This window comes from Salmo trutta, chromosome 19, assembly GCF_901001165.1.
Source record: "Salmo trutta chromosome 19, fSalTru1.1, whole genome shotgun sequence".
In the NCBI taxonomy this organism is placed as follows: Eukaryota; Metazoa; Chordata; class Actinopteri; order Salmoniformes; family Salmonidae; genus Salmo; species Salmo trutta.
In genome coordinates this window covers 45679223-45696055 of record NC_042975.1, presented here as the reverse complement: position 1 = coordinate 45696055, position 16833 = coordinate 45679223, and the positions used below count along the sequence as shown (strand labels likewise).

The 16833-nt window shown below is 41.8% G+C and overlaps 1 protein-coding gene and 1 pseudogene across 4 annotated transcripts; both read right to left on the bottom strand.

The window, feature by feature from the left end:
- Nucleotides 1-1802: 1802 nt before the first annotated feature.
- LOC115154752 (protein FAM98B-like) lies at nt 1803-4841 on the bottom strand (annotated as a pseudogene).
- Nucleotides 4842-6222: 1381 nt separating this feature from the next.
- LOC115154751 (heterogeneous nuclear ribonucleoprotein U-like protein 1) lies at nt 6223-15046 on the bottom strand. 4 transcript variants are annotated; one of them, XM_029701291.1, is made up of 16 exons: nt 14911-15046; nt 14073-14359; nt 13461-13934; nt 13151-13367; nt 12101-12174; nt 11862-12001; nt 11592-11691; nt 11357-11469; nt 10987-11253; nt 10731-10853; nt 10508-10636; nt 8981-9149; nt 7835-8092; nt 7575-7741; nt 7274-7459; nt 6223-7179 (listed from the first exon to the last, which is right to left on the bottom strand). In XM_029701291.1, exons 2-16 carry the CDS (start codon nt 14320-14322, stop codon nt 7069-7071), a joined length of 2778 nt encoding a protein of 925 aa, XP_029557151.1. In that variant the 5' UTR covers nt 14323-14359; nt 14911-15046; the 3' UTR covers nt 6223-7068. The 4 variants fall into 4 exon arrangements, with proteins under 4 accessions (XP_029557151.1, XP_029557153.1, XP_029557154.1 ...); XM_029701293.1 differs by having other exon boundaries at nt 14097-14359; XM_029701294.1 differs by having other exon boundaries at nt 14187-14359.
- Nucleotides 15047-16833: the final 1787 nt, after the last annotated feature.

Sequence of the window (16833 nt, the reverse complement as noted above, 5' to 3'; positions counted from 1 at the left end):
TGTCTTTATTTAAACAGATACAACTTGATTACTTTATCTTTTAATAACTGTAAATCAAACGATGAATAGACTCTACAGGGTGGTAGGTAGCCTAGCGGTTAAGAGTGTTGGGCCAGTCACCGAAAGGTTGCTGGCTCAAATCCCTGAGCCGACTAAGTGAAAAATCAGTTGATATGCCATTGAGCAAGGTACTTAACCCTAATTGCTTCTGTAAGTCGCTCTTGGTAAGAGGGTCTGCTAAATGACTCAAATGTAAATATATATACTGCTCAAAAAAATAAAGGGAACACTTAAACAACACATCCTAGATCTGAATGAAAGAAATAATCTTATTAAATACTTTTTTCTTTACATAGTTGAATGTGCTGACAACAAAATCACACAAAAATAATCAATGGAAATCCAATTTATCAACCCATGGAGGTCTAGATTTGGAGTCACACTCAAGATTAAAGTGGAAAACCACACTACAGGCTGATCCAACTTTGATGTAATGTCCTTAAAACAAGTCAAAATGAGGCTCAGTAGTGTGTGTGGCCTCCACGTGCCTGTATGACCTCCCTACAACGCCTGGGCATGCTCCTGATGAGGTGGCAGATGGTCTCCTGAGGGATCTCCTCCCAGACCTGGACTAAAGCATCCGCCAACTCCTGGAAAGTCTGTGGTGCAACGTGGCGTTGGTGGATGGAGCGAGACATGATGTCCCAGATGTGCTCAATTGGATTCAGGTCTGGGGAACGGGCGGGCCAGTCCATAGCATCAATGCCTTCCTCTTGCAGGAACTGCTGACACACTCCAGCCACATGAGGTCTAGCATTGTCTTGCATTAAGAGGAACCCAGGGCCAACCGCACCAGCATATGGTCTCACAAGGGGTCTGAGGATCTGATCTTGGTACCTAATGGCAGTCAGGCTACCTCTGGCGAGCACATGGAGGGCTGTGCGGCCCCCCAAAGAAATGCCACCCTACACCATGACTGACCCACCGCCAAACCGGTCATGCTGGAGGATGTTGCAGGCAGCAGAACGTTCTCCACGGCGTCTCCAGACTCTGTCACGTCTGTCACATGTGCTCAGTGTGAACCTGCTTTCATCTGTGAAGAGCACAGGGCGCCAGTGGCGAATTTGCCAATCTTGGTGTTCTCTGGCAAATGCCAAACGTCCTGCACGGTGTTGGGCTGTAAGCACAACCCCCACCTGTGGACGTCGGGCCCTCATACCACCCTCATGGAGTCTGCTCAAACGGTCAGAAACAGACACATGCACATTTGTGGCCTGCTGGAGGTCATTTTGCAGGGCTCTGGTAGTGCTTCTCCTGCTCCTCCTTGCACAAAGGCGGAGGTAGCGGTCCTGCTGCTGGGTTGTTGCCCTCCTACGGCCTCCTCCGCATCTCCTGATGTACTGGCCTGTCTCCTGGTTGCGCCTCCATGCTCTGGACACTACGTTGACAGACACAGCAAACCTTCTTGCCACAGCTCGCATTGATGTGCCATCCTGGATGAGCTGCACTACCTGAGCCACTTGTGTGGGTTGTAGACTCCGTCTCATGCTACCACTAGAGTGAAAGCACTGCCAGCATTCAAAAGTGACCAAAACATCAGCCAGGAAGCATAGGAACTGAGAAGTGGTCTGTGGTCCCCACCTGCAGAACCACTCCTTTATTGGGGGTGTCTTGCTAATTGCCTATAATTTCCACCTGTTGTCTATTCCATTTGCACAACAGCATGTGAAATTTATTGTCAATCAGTGTTGCTTCCTAAGTGGACAGTTTGATTTCATAGAAGTGTGAATGACTTGGAGTTACATTGTGTTGTTTAAGTGTTCCCTTTATTTTTTTTATATATTTTCTCATATATAAAAAAAATACAATGACTTGTATCCATATACTCAACTTCCTATTTGTCCAACAAAAATAATATTATATAAAACGGTTATAGTCTGTCCTTATTTACACATGCGTCATCGAACATAGTACAATTTAATTAGAAAGTGCACATTCAAATCTACACATTGTTTATGAATTTGACTTTTAGTAAAATGTCAGAATGCCACTTTTGTGGATCTGCATGAATAATGTAATCTCCCCCCTCTCCATTTTGATCAATTCTGACACATAAAAACAAGACTGAAATATTTTTTTCCCCAGAAAAGTTCTAATGTTGCTGACGTGGCCCTTCACGTCCTCCTCCATGCCACCTGCCTCATCCCTCTGTCCGGCCCTCCCACATGGGCGTGGGGGCCTCAATTTCTCTTGACCGTCCAACCCGGAATGGTACACCACCCATCAATACCTTCACAGAGACAGAGGAGGAGACAGAGGAGAATCAGAGCAGTTTCTCTCTTTATCTTCAATATCAAAAAGTCAAACATAAAACTCAGAGTTACTCAGCTATAGTATGCCTTGTAGACTGCAGTGCTTTCCCCTGCCTTTACTGGCAAAATGTAAGACTGATCCTTTCTTGCTGCAAGCAGAAGAGACGGGGAGACGAGGAAGCGATGAGATGGGAGGTATTGAAGCATGCACAGCACTGCACTGCGCAGCTGTGGAGAACATGGAAAAAGGTTCACCATTAATATAGCTATTAACAATACAAATAAATATAACCAAAAAATATATTTTGGGGATATATAAGAGTTACTGTGAAACGTCAACATCCATATGCACTTCGTATAATTATGCTAAATGTTCATGCTGACTGACTTACACAGACGTCCTCATACTAATTTTCCTGCTGACTCGAGCTGTACTCATCTTCTGGTTCTGACTTCCTCACTGCACTTTGCTGTGCCCGTTTAAGTGCTGAAAATGATGCTGCTCTTCTCTTCCCTGAGCTCACAAGCTGAGGCCAACATTTTGCTCCTGACTAACAAGATGTATTTTAGCGCTGTAAGGATACAGGTCAGTTAACAGGTCCGAGCCCAATTTCCCGATAGCATTGGAATTTAGGTTTAGGAATGGTTTAACTATGCATCTTTCACCGATTTGACAGACCATTGCGCATATGTTAGGCTACACATCATTAAATATATTGAGACAAATTACAGACAGTAGCCTACAAGTAGAAACATATAACGTGATTGAACATGAAACATATTTCAATATGATTGAAATAGGCCTATAGACTACTGTTTATTTAATTTATGTTTTCACTTGAAACATATTTTATACATCGCTCGTTTGTATCAATTGCAGACATTGGCAGCTTTGTATTTGTTGTCAACTTTGTTCTGAAGTTATCCGTGGTCCCAGAGAGACGGATAAACCATGTGATGTTATGTTTAGCGGAGATCTAAATATGTATATGTGACGCGGGAGGGCAACAAAGCATCCACTGATGCACTTCTATGAGTAGTCTGAGGCAAGCGTTTACACGGAACCCAAACCGGCTGCGCGCGTGAGCCATCGTGCATGCATGTATTTTGTCCCCCCCACACCAAACGCAGGTTAAAATATCAAAACAAACTCTGAACCAATTATATTAATTTGGGGACAGGTCGAAAAGCATTAAACGTTTATGGCAATTTAGCTAGCTTGCTGTTGCTAAAGGTTTAATGCATTTCGACCTGTCCCCAAATTAATGTAATTTGTTCAGAGTTTGTTTTGATATTTTAACCTGCGTGTCGTGATCGCGTTTGGTGTAGGAGAACAAAATACATGAATGCACCATGGCGCACGCGCGCAGTCGGTTTGGGTTCCGTGTAGATGACGAGCGTTAAAGTACAACGTTCATAACGATTGTTTTGGGAAACAGCTCGGAGATGTAACGATGCTTTTGGGAAACCGGGCGCTGATTGAATACGGCCCTTAGGGTTGGAGAGGTAATATCTTATCACTCTATCATATTTAGCAGATATGATCTGTGCCTTGCCCAGACTACTCAGGGTGGTGCGCGTTTAGCCCTACAAGTGATAATCGGAACCAGATCAATTTCTGTGCGCACACGCCTCTGAGTTGCACTGGCTCGTTCTGCCCGATTTGAGAATGTTTGCGCACCATTGACTAGAATTCAATCTTTGCGCTCTAGTGCTTTTAATGTGGACATAGATTTAGCCTGCATATTAACTTTATTTTAGTATACAGGCGATATTGCATACCTTTTTCTTCTCTCCCTAGGCAAAGGACTGAAGCGTAACCTGAAAACGTTTGATTATCATTTGGCGTCGACACTGATAGTCCTCCAATAGATCTTGATTTATTTTATGGATTTGCCTCTAAATGGGTTTTAAAACATATAGAGAAATGAATCCCCTAGTGAAAAGTAAGGCTATAAAACTCAGACATTCTTCAGCACTGTCATGAGGAAAACCAACCCCCTCCTTTGACAAACTACCAATTGCTCAGAGTTGAGATTGGTGTCCAGCAGAGGCTCTGTCATATCACGGCAATACAGCAAGACGTGACTCCACCTGAATAGAAGAAGTCCGTGAGAGAAATGTGCATCCACAGCATAATTCTGCTGACACTTTGCATATCACATTCCTGTCGGAGTCCGTATCATCCTTACCTGATGGCGCACATCTGTAAGCAGAGAAGACTCCTCCATGTTCAGCTGTCAAGCTCCCGCCTATTCCTCTTTGGATTGGTGGATACATCTCGTTATTTTAACACTTTTTTTTAAATATTCGATGAGGGGTGTTGATATAAACCCCCTGTATTACAGTTTGGACTTAAATCGGCTGGGAAATCTATGGCAATACTTAAATGTCTGTCTAGCAATTACCAACTTAAAAGTTTGAAGGATTTAAAAAATGTGTAAATATTATACAATCCATGTCTGCAGAGACTTACCCAGAAAGACTCACAGCGGTAGTCACTGCCAAAGGTGATTCTAACATGTGTTGACTCAGGGGTGTGAATACTTATGTAAATTAGATATCTGTATTTAATTGAATACATTTGTTCCATTTCTAAAAATATGTTTTCACTTTCATTATGGAGTATTCTGTGTTGATGGGTGAGAACAACAATTGAATCCATCTTGAATTCAGGCTGTAACACAAAATGTGGAATAAGTCAAGGGGTAACGTTATGAGTACTTTCTGAAGGCACTGTGTGTGTATATATCATATATCATTTTATTTTGCTACAGCAAATAGTGTTTTATAAGCTCATGTGGGCTGGGGATCCCTGAGAAGATGCATGACACCATAATAAAAATAAATCAAATCAAGCAATATTGCTTCTGCTAGCTTGTCTTCAGATAACAAATCAGCATATCAGTTTTCAATATACTCGCCCAAATAGCATCTTGTTCCTTTCGCTCTCCATTATATTCACAAAACCCTGAAACTAGCTCTTGCACTTACTGCGAGTAATGTTCTTATTCAGGCTTTCGCAAATGTTTTGTTTACAAAGACACGGAAACTCTAACTTCCTGTTTCCATGTGTCGATAATCGAGTCAAGATGATGCACCGATGCGAATGTCAAATTGTATCAAATCACCACACATGACATACATGAAATATCCACTTCTGTGTAGTTCTTAATTTGACCTATATTGCAATTAACTCATGTGCATTGGGGCATTTGTAATCATATTAGTTGTTGCCTGCAGTGTTATACTGTGTTGGGGGAAAACGACCCCTTAAATGTATTTTATGAGAACCAAAAAGCAACATTTGGTAAGATTTAGATATGTACATAGAGTACTGTCTATCCTGAGGCAAACACATTTTAACGAGAAGTGGGCAGAAATACGTTTTTTTTTTTAGATCGGGGCAAAACACCCCCTCAATAGGGCAAACTGACCCCTGAAGGTTAGTGTGTTAATCTATTTTATGTGTTACTTTGACATGTAAAAGCTAAAGTCTAGGTATTTTAATTAAATAAATCAAATATCAAAGTAAAAAAATGACACTACACATCTCACTATTAATATCCCCATTATGATGGGGGTGGGGGGAATATTATATCAATGTATTCAAAATTGTTTTGAGATGAGACAAATTACATTTTTAGATGAGCAAGAGTAGTGGCAGCCAATGAAAGTGTAGGGGAAAAAATAGGTTTCTGTGAGAATTACAGGAAGTTAAACCCAGGGAGGTGTTTAACCCCAAGCCACCTAATTACTTCTTTACAATGTGCCTTTAAAAACACTAACTTTTAGGTGTCCAATGTTATAGCTGTGTGGTTCTTGTAATGATCCATAATTAAAATCTGGACTTTTGTGAGCTGTACTCAAGGAAACAAGACAGAAAAAAAAAAAACTAGAGACAACCAAATAAAATTACATTTTGAAGTAAAAATCTTCAGATTATATTCTCAAATACAAAAAAAATACATTTTGTTTGAACACAGAACCATATGCAGATACTGTTTTACATACATGGTATACCGTTTTACAACCACACAAACTAGTTATTGATCACAAGATTCAAAAATGACATGTTACAGAATATTTTAAATGGTGTGAGAAATGCTGGTAAATGTGGGTTTTTACAATCACTGTCTTTTTATACAAGTTATAGGAAAAAAAGTCATCAAAATGCCTGTCTTCAATTTCAATAAATACAGGCAAAATATTAATGGTTAAATCAAAACGAGAATAATAAGTCCAGACTCAACACCAAATTCTTTAAAACGTATGGTTCTTTGATCTAAAACTAAAAAATGTCGTGTCAATGGCAAAATATGAAAACAAAAACAATGTTGTCCAAAAATATTCCATCTCTTAAAAACACATTGAAATGTACACATGCAAATCCCAGCTACCTTTTATGAGCTCTAATAAACATTCACTGCGCAACACTGAACTGTCCTACATCTGCATGTTAAACTACACCTCGGTTGCTCATTTCAAATAGCCAACGTCTAGAACAGGCAAGAAAAATAAGCTGTGTTACTAAATTGTTGCTGGACCTACTGCAAAAATAATGCTAACGTCGTGGCAAGAACAAAAATCCTGGATCTAAAAAGGCAGGGAAGAAAAACTGAACCCTTACAGAAAGCGAAGGCTAATCATTAAGATGTATGACAATGAAAAGGTAGAGGTCTAGCCTGCAGGCAGGATAAGCAATGGAATGCTGCTGAGGGAATGAGATCCGTCTCATCAGCACACTACTTTCGGCCTACTGTGTTCCCTGGGGGCCCTGAGAACCCTGGCTGTAGTTTCCATATTGGCTGTAGTACTGATTCCATTGGCTCTGGTTCTGGTAATACTGCTGCCACTGCTGTGCATACTGGATCAGAGAGAACAAGACATTACCGTTACAGTTTTAGACAGGTGAACATGATATATGGGACAACCTAAGAAACTAGGTTGGCCCGACTCACCTGTTGATACTGCTGGTTGTAGGTCTGTTGCTGCTGGTTGTAGGTCTGTCCAGTGGCAACAGGAGCAGCGGAGGCGGCAGGAGTTTGGCTGTAGCTCTGGCTGTAACCTGGGTACTGGCTGTAGCTGCCGTAGTTGTAACCCTGGTTGTAGTTGCCCTGATTGTATCCCTGGTTGTATGTCTGTGGCTACAAATGAAAACATACGATGTCAGAAAGTTTGAAGGTCTGGTGAAGAGTTGACAGAGGAACAAATTCCAGAGGGAGAACCACATGTAGGGAGATGCCATTTAACACAGTTTACCTGTCCTTGGCTGTAACTCCCAGTGGCTCCCTTGTTATATTGTCCTTGGTGGTGCTGATTGTAGCTCACTCCAGATTGTTGGTTGCGGTTGTAGCCATGTTGTCCTCCTGCAGCACCATCACGGTTGCTCCCCCAGCGGTTCTGCTGGTAGCCTCCATGGTTATACCCTGTAAAGTGTAAAGCAAAAGCAGTTAAGAAGGCTCACTAACACGTACATTTAAAAAAAAAAAAAAAAATTCCGCAGAAACCTTCCACCTCACCTCCTCTGAAGTTGCCACCTTGACTCTGATAGCCTCCCCTTCCTCCTTGGGAGCCACCACGGTTGTCATAGCGCTGGTAAGGTGCACCGCGACCACGGAATCCTCCTTGGCGGTTGTCGAAGCGTTTGTCTGGGGGTGGGCCGGCCTTGCGGCCCTCCTCATTGTATTGCTTTACCAGTGTGTCCGCCTGTTCTCGTTGCAGCTCGATGAAGGTCACGTTGTCAAGAAACTCACCAGCTTCTGGGAGCACAAAGTTGGCTACAGGAAGCAGAGGGGTAGGCGTTGTCAGGACGAGTATAGCGGCGCCGTCGAAAGAAAGAAAATCATTATTACTATCTGATAGACAATACTAGGAAGGGGTAGGAAGGGAAAAGAGGGAAGTGGGGGAGAGTTATACCAGAATTGTAGCAAAACATTACCTCAAGGGACAGGGGAGAATTTGCTCCAGTTTAGGGAGGAATTGTATTTAACTAGGCAAGTGAGTTAAGAACAAATTCTTATTTAAAATGACAGCCTACCCCGGCCAAACCCTAACCTGGACGACACTGGGCCAATTGTGCGCCGCCCTATGGGACTCCCAATCATGGCCGGTAATGATACAGCCTGGAATCGAACCAGGGTCTGTAGTGCCTTAGACCGCAGAGCCACTCAGGAGACCATAGAAAAATAACAAAACTAAGGAGAGTGATGAATACGTAGAGTTTTCAGTTGTAAACCAGAAGCATAGCTTACGGAAGCATAGCCTGTGGGCGTATGTCCTCAGTTAGTCCTTAAGTAATAAATGTCTTTTTGTTTTTTCCACTCCCCTGATACTGGAAATTGCACTGCCAATGTAGTTTTTTTTTTACATTTTCAATTAATAATCTATTAAAATCTCATCCTTCAAGGGTCAGTATCCAAACCAACACTTGAAATGGATGTCACCCTGCACCCTGAGTTTGCAGTGCAAAATAGATGAATGAGAAAGATGAAAGAAATGGTTGAAAATAAGAGAATGATAGATGATAAAGGGGGAAATAGTGGGAATAGCTCTTTGAAGGGGGGCGGGGGACGGGTGGGATCTTCCAAGTTTCGATAAAACAAAAAACATAGGAAATGCATTGTCTTTGTGTGTTTTTTAATTTTTGTTATCCATGGAATTCCTACCTTTCATTTCAAATACAGCATGATCGGGAACATCCTTCCCTTCCTCATCAGTTCGCTTTAACGTTCGCTCTTTTAAATCCTCGTCCGTGGGACAAATTACAATAGCCTTGCGTTGAAAACCTTCAAAAGGACGCATTTTTCGTCTCTGGGCTGATCCATATACATTTGTCTAGCAAAGTTGACAAGAAAGAAGTAGAAGCTGTTTATTATTGTTCACTTGTCTGCTTTTGTTATGGCTTTGCGTTCCATAGGAGGGAAATTGGATTCCTGCAACGATGAAAGTGAGTTTCCCCCCCATACTGTTCTATCTCACAACCCAACAACTTACTTTTGTGTCTGGGATACATTTCCTGGTAGAAAGAACTTTGGGGACCCATGTTAGCCATCTATTGGGTAAATTCTTGCAAGTTCTCAACTGGTCCACATTTTCAATGAAAAGTTAGCTACTTAAGGCCAGTTTCTACATTACAAAATAACAGTTGCGTTTTTTTTATTTATTCTGTTACAAAAATATGCTGCATCTTTTAATCTATTTTTGCCATGTTTACAACGCACCCTTACAAGGTTGAGCAAATAGATTCATGTGCCCATTAATCCCTTCTGCCACACAGCTCACATTCACTTCCATATAATTAACAGTAGAAAAACTAAATCTGTAAAATCAATTGAATTGTCTCCAGGTAAACCCTTAAGGACAATCAATGAACTGTTTTTGGAACTATTCTCTGTGGCAGGTATTTGCTATGCCACTGCTCTGATAATGACCTCTTTAAAAAAATCAACAAATAATGAATCGTTTAAAATTGCGTAATATTTCAGCTACAATAACAGGGTCCCCATTTACTTACCAGAACTTACCTGTTTGTCAATAGCCCAACTGTCTCATGACAATAACAACAGACAATACCTACCTGTCAATACTCACTTACTCTGTGGCACCCATTAGAATGTCCAGGACCTTACCTACCTTGAGTAACTTGAGCAAACGCCCTGAAAATTCAAACATGTTAGTTCACTTACCTTAAGGTTTTATTTATTTAACATACAACATTAAACAAGTTCCATATGCTGTCTGTATGTATAAATCAGCTATCATACATCAAAGGTGATGTGAGTTTAAACTTGAGCTAATCTTACAGTTAACGAACAACAGAAGGTGTATTTCTTACTCACCACCCGGCAGTGTTTACTTGTTTTTCAACATCTTATTACAGACATGGACTATTTGTACAGCTTATAGCTCTTTAAACAGGACATAGAGAGGATATCCCCCCAAAATATTGAGTAAAAACATACAATTGCAATACTGCTTTCATTTAAGCAAAACAGAAAGAATGATTTCAGCAGCATGTTCAGGGTGATAACTTCCAGGAGTTCAGATGTCGATCAAGGCCTCTACACTAGAGAGACCGCATCACAGAGTGCATTAATGGACATGTGCATCAGTGAACAACAGTGAACAGGGTTGGGAAGGAGGGAGGGTGAGCATAGTATGGGATGAGTATGGGGTGAGAAATCAGACAGTACCTGATCCAGGATGTAGTTACGCTTCTTGCGGGCAGCGATCTGGATCAGCCTGTTCAGACACTGTGTGGCCTGCTGGATCAGGACATCCCACCGACCAGAATAGTTCTTCTGACGCCGCAGCCCCATCACCTGAGGGTGGAGGTTTTCATTACGCTAGAGGGGAACTTGACACTAAAAGACCAAGACTAAAGGATTCTGTGTTCAAACAAAGATAACAACTGACCTTCATCTTCTCCATTATGGCGTTGGTGCCCAGGATGTTGTAGTTCTTTGCAGGGTGCTCCTCCGCGTGCTTCAAGGCCCAGGTGGTTTTCCCAGACGCAGGCAGGCCAACCATCATCAATAGCTGAGGTAAAACAAGAGGGTCAAACATGCAATTGGTCATGGCATCTCACAGCTACTGATGACAGAAGCAATCTAGTCTAATGAATACAAAAAAATCATGATCCACTTGATGATCCAACATGGCTGGCACTCACCTCACAGTCAGCCTTGATGGCAGGCCCAACAGTCCCCCGCATCCTGTTCTCCAGAGGGACGTCCTGAATGAAGGTGTATCCCTCAGGCAGGGGGAAGAAGGGCTCCTCTTTCTGGCCAAAGTTGAATTCAATGGCACAGTTCTTCACAAGAACGTGGGGAAAGAGTGGCCGCTCGGCCAACTCCTCCCGTGACACACGGAAGGCCACATCCAGCCACTTGCCGTTCTTCGAGAAGGCCATCTCCACTTCCTCACCGCTATCGAAGTCCTGAACATGACATGGAGAGGAAAACGTTTAGGCTTATTGAGTACTCAGCTTCTATTAGTCAGATGAATCTAAGTGAATCTTCTGCAACATCACAAATACTTACAATGTAGCACCCAAGGACATCGTTTTCACCAAACTTTTCCCCGTAATCCTCGAATTTACACTTGGAAGATTTCTTGCCAGTTCCTCCATAGCCATAAGAGAACGGTTCTTCACCTGTAATGGCAGTACAAATAGGAGTTTGTGTGTTGTTTCAAATCACATAAAATATTGATAATAACAAGGACATAATCCTGAATGTTCCAGCTCAAGTACAGAAGCATTTTTTTTAAACTGACCGAGCTGTGTGTTGCAGGTGTCCAGAGACCAGCCAATGCGCACAACATGAGGATCAGGCTCACTGCTGGGAAGGTGCTTCACAGAGATCTCCTCGTTTATCTGGGCAACAAAAACACATATACATATACATATATATATATATAATATATATATACACACACATACATACATACATACATACATACATACATACATACATATATAATATATATTCCATCTGCAAAGCACCGAAGTGAAATGCAACTTAATTTAAAAAGGAAATACTCTACCTTCATTTCAAAGCAGACACGCCCTTTGTTGACACCATAGGAAGCTCGTGCACCTGACCACAGGTATGCAAAACCTTCAATGGTCAGCGGGTATCCACTATACCGGTCACGTGATACCTTGAAGTGCAGATCGCAATTATCTGTGAAAAGCAAAAAACCTCATCAAAAGTCAATAATAAACCATTTAAACCATTCAAACAAATCCTACTACCATCCCGAAACATAGTACTTTCACTCACAAGTATCAATGGCCACAAGAGTGTCATCAAAGTCTTCTTCCTCTTCCTCTGCTGGAGGCTGGGGAGAACGTCCCCTATGTGACGAGAGTGTGGAGCATAAGCAAGAGGTGTAGTTCTATAGAATGTTTTCAAGACACTTTAGTGAAGTAGTTTTCAAACTACCCGATGTGCACGGTTATTGGAATATCCGAGCGGGCGTTAGTATTGGAATATTGTGTGAGTATAATTTGTTGTGCCAAAACATTTTATGGGCTTGTTTTAACACTGGAAATGCTTTTTCTAAATTAAATTATAATATTAATGTGATACATGTCATACAAGGATATACCATGACATTTCAAATGTTTTGGGGTGGCAGGTAGCCTAGTGGTTAGCGCGTTGGACTAGTAACCGAAAGGTTGCAAGATCAAATCCCCGAGCTGACAAGGTACAAATCTGTCATTCTGCCCCTGAACAAGGCAGTTCCTAGGCCATCATTGAAAATAAGAATTTGTTCTTAACTGACTTGCCTAGTTAAATAAAAGGTAAAATAAAAACAAATAAAACATTTTAAAAAATATTGGTAGCTTGTTGTTTATGTTGGCCAATCAAAGCGGCTCAATGTGTAGTGAGAGTTCACTATTGCAATGCAAAACAGAATAAAATGACTGAATTAAAAGTTAGCGAAATTAGAAGGAGTATGCTACAACGAGCAACCAACAGGTAGACTGTTTTATCCGAATGGGTTTGGGGAGAAATCACTAAATGTGGCCTCAACTAGCTATACAGTGTAGCTAGCTTCTCTAGGCTACTCCAGTCAAGACAGGCACTGTTATATGGGATGATAAATAACATCGTGGCTGCTACACCTCCGCAGATGCAGCAATAGAGCGCCGGCCGTTCCCCTCGCACAGGTTAAAAAACTTGAGTTAAAAAAAAAACATGCATTTCAAATATCCGGATATCCAACAAAAATTCATGATACTATTTGAATAGTGAAATTATTTTAAACCCCCATCACTATTTCAAACTTGTTCCACTTAGAAACATTTTAAACACACACAAGTGTACCTTTTTTCCTCCCGATGTTCATAGTATCCATAACCGCGGCCTTCATCGCATGGCCTCTTACGGTTGTATCGGTTATCCTCCGTTTTGGTCTGGGTCGCCTGCTCAGCCTCCCATTCATTGGCTGGCTCTGGATGATGAGCCCTTGGCTGCTGTGGCTCCTTCTCTTCCTTCAACTGGTCCTGCTCCTTTTTCAACTCTGCTTTCATCACAAAGTCCTCTGCACCAATGAGGTCAATGTTGTCAATAATTACTGCTTGAGCAACAGTGTGAATTGAGAGAACATACCAAGCATGAACAAGTTATTACTCACCTGGCTTAATTTCAGGCATCTCCACAGGCTCAATTGATGCCGACTCCAGTGGTTCTTGTTGCACAGGTTCTGGTTGCACTGGCTCTGGTTCTTGTTGCACAGGTTCTGGTTGCACTGGCTCTGGTTCTGGTTGCACAGGTTCTGGTTGCACTGGCTCTGGTTCTGGTTGCACTGGCTCGGGTTGCACAGGTTCTGGTTCTTGTTGCACAGGTTCTGGTTCCTCCATCTCCAGTTCTAGCACCTGCGGCTCTTGTCTTTTGTCCGACTCATACGCCTGCGGAATCTGTGGCTCCATCACATCTTCTGTGAAATCGACCATCCCGTATCCCACTGTAGGGACTTGACCACACATCCGCGCCCCATCCCGGCTGTCTTCTTCACTCTGTTCATTATCACCATTCGCCGAATCAGCCTGCGAGACAAACTGTACTTCATCGTCCTCAATATATTTTTCTTCTTCCCCATCATCTTTAACTAATAAAGAAAACAGTGTCAGTATCACAAGCTACTTGTTTTACATATTTGGAGTAGTACAGCAGTTTCATCTGCAAACAATCTGTGAACAACAGTATACGTGGCTGTGTTGGTGCAATCTTACAACTGTCTACATACACTTTGAACAACTAATATTTGTACCGTCATCACCATCTCCAGCGTCTCCGCCAGTATCGTGTTGCTGATCCCCCTCCTCCCCAACATCGGCAATCGGTGGCCCGTCCCCCTCACCTGCAGCCTCCGCCTCAAGTGCTGACTGCAACCTTGAGACAAGATCCGCCTTCAGGCCACGAGTATCCAGGCCTCGCAGCTGAAGCGCCTCCTTCAGCTCGTTGACTTTGAGCTTCTTCACATTGATTCCACTCATTTTTCATGCAACTTTTTCAGTGATCAGAAATTCCAATCTATAAGAAATTAATGCACAGGCAAGGAATTTAGTTTAGAAATGTACTCAACCGCCTGGTAGTGGTAACGTTAGCTAACTAGCTAGTTACTGTAGCTAGTTACACATCTTATTGCCCCATCTGAGCTAGCTAGCTCGCTATTTCGTTGCATTACAAGACCATGCATGGACATCGCTCGCGTAGCAAAAACATACAATACGCTGCGAAACAACGCACGGGTCAAAGGCCAACAGTTTCCTTAAAGTTAGCTAGCTAGCTAGCTAGGTAGATTTCTACTGGAGAGCCAGTCTGACGTCACCACACACCAACACAACTAGCTGTATACAAACATGTTTTTATTTTACCTTTATTTAAATTAGGCAAGTCAGTTAAGAACAAATTTGTATTTACAATGACGGCCAATTGCGCGCCGCCCTATCACGACCGGTTGTGATATAGCCTGGAATCGAACCAGGGTCTGTAGTGACGCCTCTAGCACTGAGACCGCTGCGCCACTCGGAAGCCCATAGATAGTATAGTGTAGCTAAGACATTTTTATTTACATTACTAACCTCTTTCCTCACCCCTATAATGTCCTTGTTAGAGATTCATGCAGCGACCAACTCAACTGAAACAAAATGGACGATTTTGTCCCTACCGAAGCCCTCCCTCCACTGCGAAGCTGTAAACATCTTTGCGCCGTCTGTTTCTTCTTCTTTAAGTTTTTAATTGGTGAATCGCAACCAACTGACAGCTGCATACATCGCCACCTACTGTACTGGAGTGTGAGACTGGTCACAACCTATCTATGCCTCCATATTTTATTAACTAACCCAACATTTCTAATAAAATAATTCAGTACAAACCTCATTACTCCCATCACTCCATTCCCGTCCAACCTCTCTGACCCTGTCCAACAACCTCTTCCTTTCTACATCATACATTTCATGTTCAACCATTTCCTCTACCATACAGCCATTACACAATCCAGTATCATGTTTCCCTATCAATTTCAAAGAGGAATTCAAACCTGTATGCCCTAATCTTGTCCTATACAACATAACTTCCTCCCTTCTGTTCCCATTATATGACATTATCTCCCATACAGATTTCCTTGTACTATGAAAATGTCTGCCCTTTCTACTTTCATCCCATTGTCTCTGCCAGCAATCTAACCCATTTTTCTGAATCAATGTTTTAATTTCCCCTCTACCCAGCTGCACCTGTATATCCACAATAATATTTTACACTGCTTTTTTTTGCTATTATATCTACTATATAATTTCCATAAACACCTGTATGATCTGGAATCCAACAGAACTGAATTTCAATATAATTTCTTTCTAACCCCAACAACAACATCATTATTTCGAACCATAAATCGTCACGCTCTCACTTTCCAGATCTTAAACTACACAAAACTGAGTCTGAACATATTTTGTAGTTTTAAATGCACCATTGTGCATCCTGAGTGCCCTCGCTTGCATCCTATCAAGGCGCAACAGCGATGTAAAATCTGCAGAACCATATACAAAGCACCCATAATATATGAACTATCTCATCAAAGTACAATAAATATTAAGTAAAGATTGCCTATCTGCGCCCCAATCATCCCCAGCTATTGTCCTCATAAGATTTAATACTTTCTTACATGTAAGATGACCTCTCCGTGTAAGCTTTTCATCAAACCATAGCCCCAAATACTTAAATTCTATTACCCTTTCCATTCGTTCTCCATATAATTGAACATTGACATCTTCCTTAATCTTTTTGTTAGCTAACAACATGTAGCAAGATTTAGATAAAGATAACTTGAAACCCCATGATAAGGACCATTCCTCTACTGCTTCAACAGCACCTTGCATTTTCTCTATTACATAAGGAATATTCCTTCCTCTTTTCCAAATGGCATCATCTGCATATAAGGCCTCTCTGTCCGATATCCCGAAAGAGATCATCAATCATCAACATGACTAAGATAGGACTAATTGCACCAACCTGTGGAGTTCCATTTTCCACCTCATATTCTCTTGATATCTCCAATCCCACCCTGACCTGAAAGGTTCGGTCAAACAAGAAATCCATAATCCAGTTGTACATTCTCCCACTAATACCCATTCCATTCAATTTAATCAGTAGACCTTCCCGCCACATTGTATCATATGCTTTTTCAATGTCAAAATATACTAAAGTGGATTTAACAAGTGACATCCATAATAGGTCATAGCTTTCACCTGGATTCACCTGGTCAGTCTATGTCATTGAAAGAGCAGGTGTCACACTCAGTGTACATGCACAAAACATTAGGAACACCTGCTCTTTCCATGACACAGACTGACCAGGTGAATCCAGGTAAAAGCTATGATCCCTTAATGATGTCTGTCACTTATTAAATCCACTTCAGTCAGAGTAGATGAAGGGGAGGAGACCGGTTAAAGAAGGATTTTTAAGCCTTACGACAATTGAGACAATGATTGTGTATGTGTGCCATTCAA

Coding starts and splice junctions, on each gene's coding strand:
- LOC115154751 (XM_029701291.1), bottom strand. CDS start 14,322: ATGAGTGGAATCAATGTGAAGAAGCTCAAAGTCAACGAGCTGAAGGAG. Junction 13,368..13,460: donor GATGCCTGAAATTAAGCCAG/GTGAGTAATAAC, acceptor TCATTGGTGCAG/AGGACTTTGTGATGAAAGCA. Junction 12,002..12,100: donor TCTTGTGGCCATTGATACTT/GTGAGTGAAAGT, acceptor TGCTTTTCACAG/ATAATTGCGATCTGCACTTC.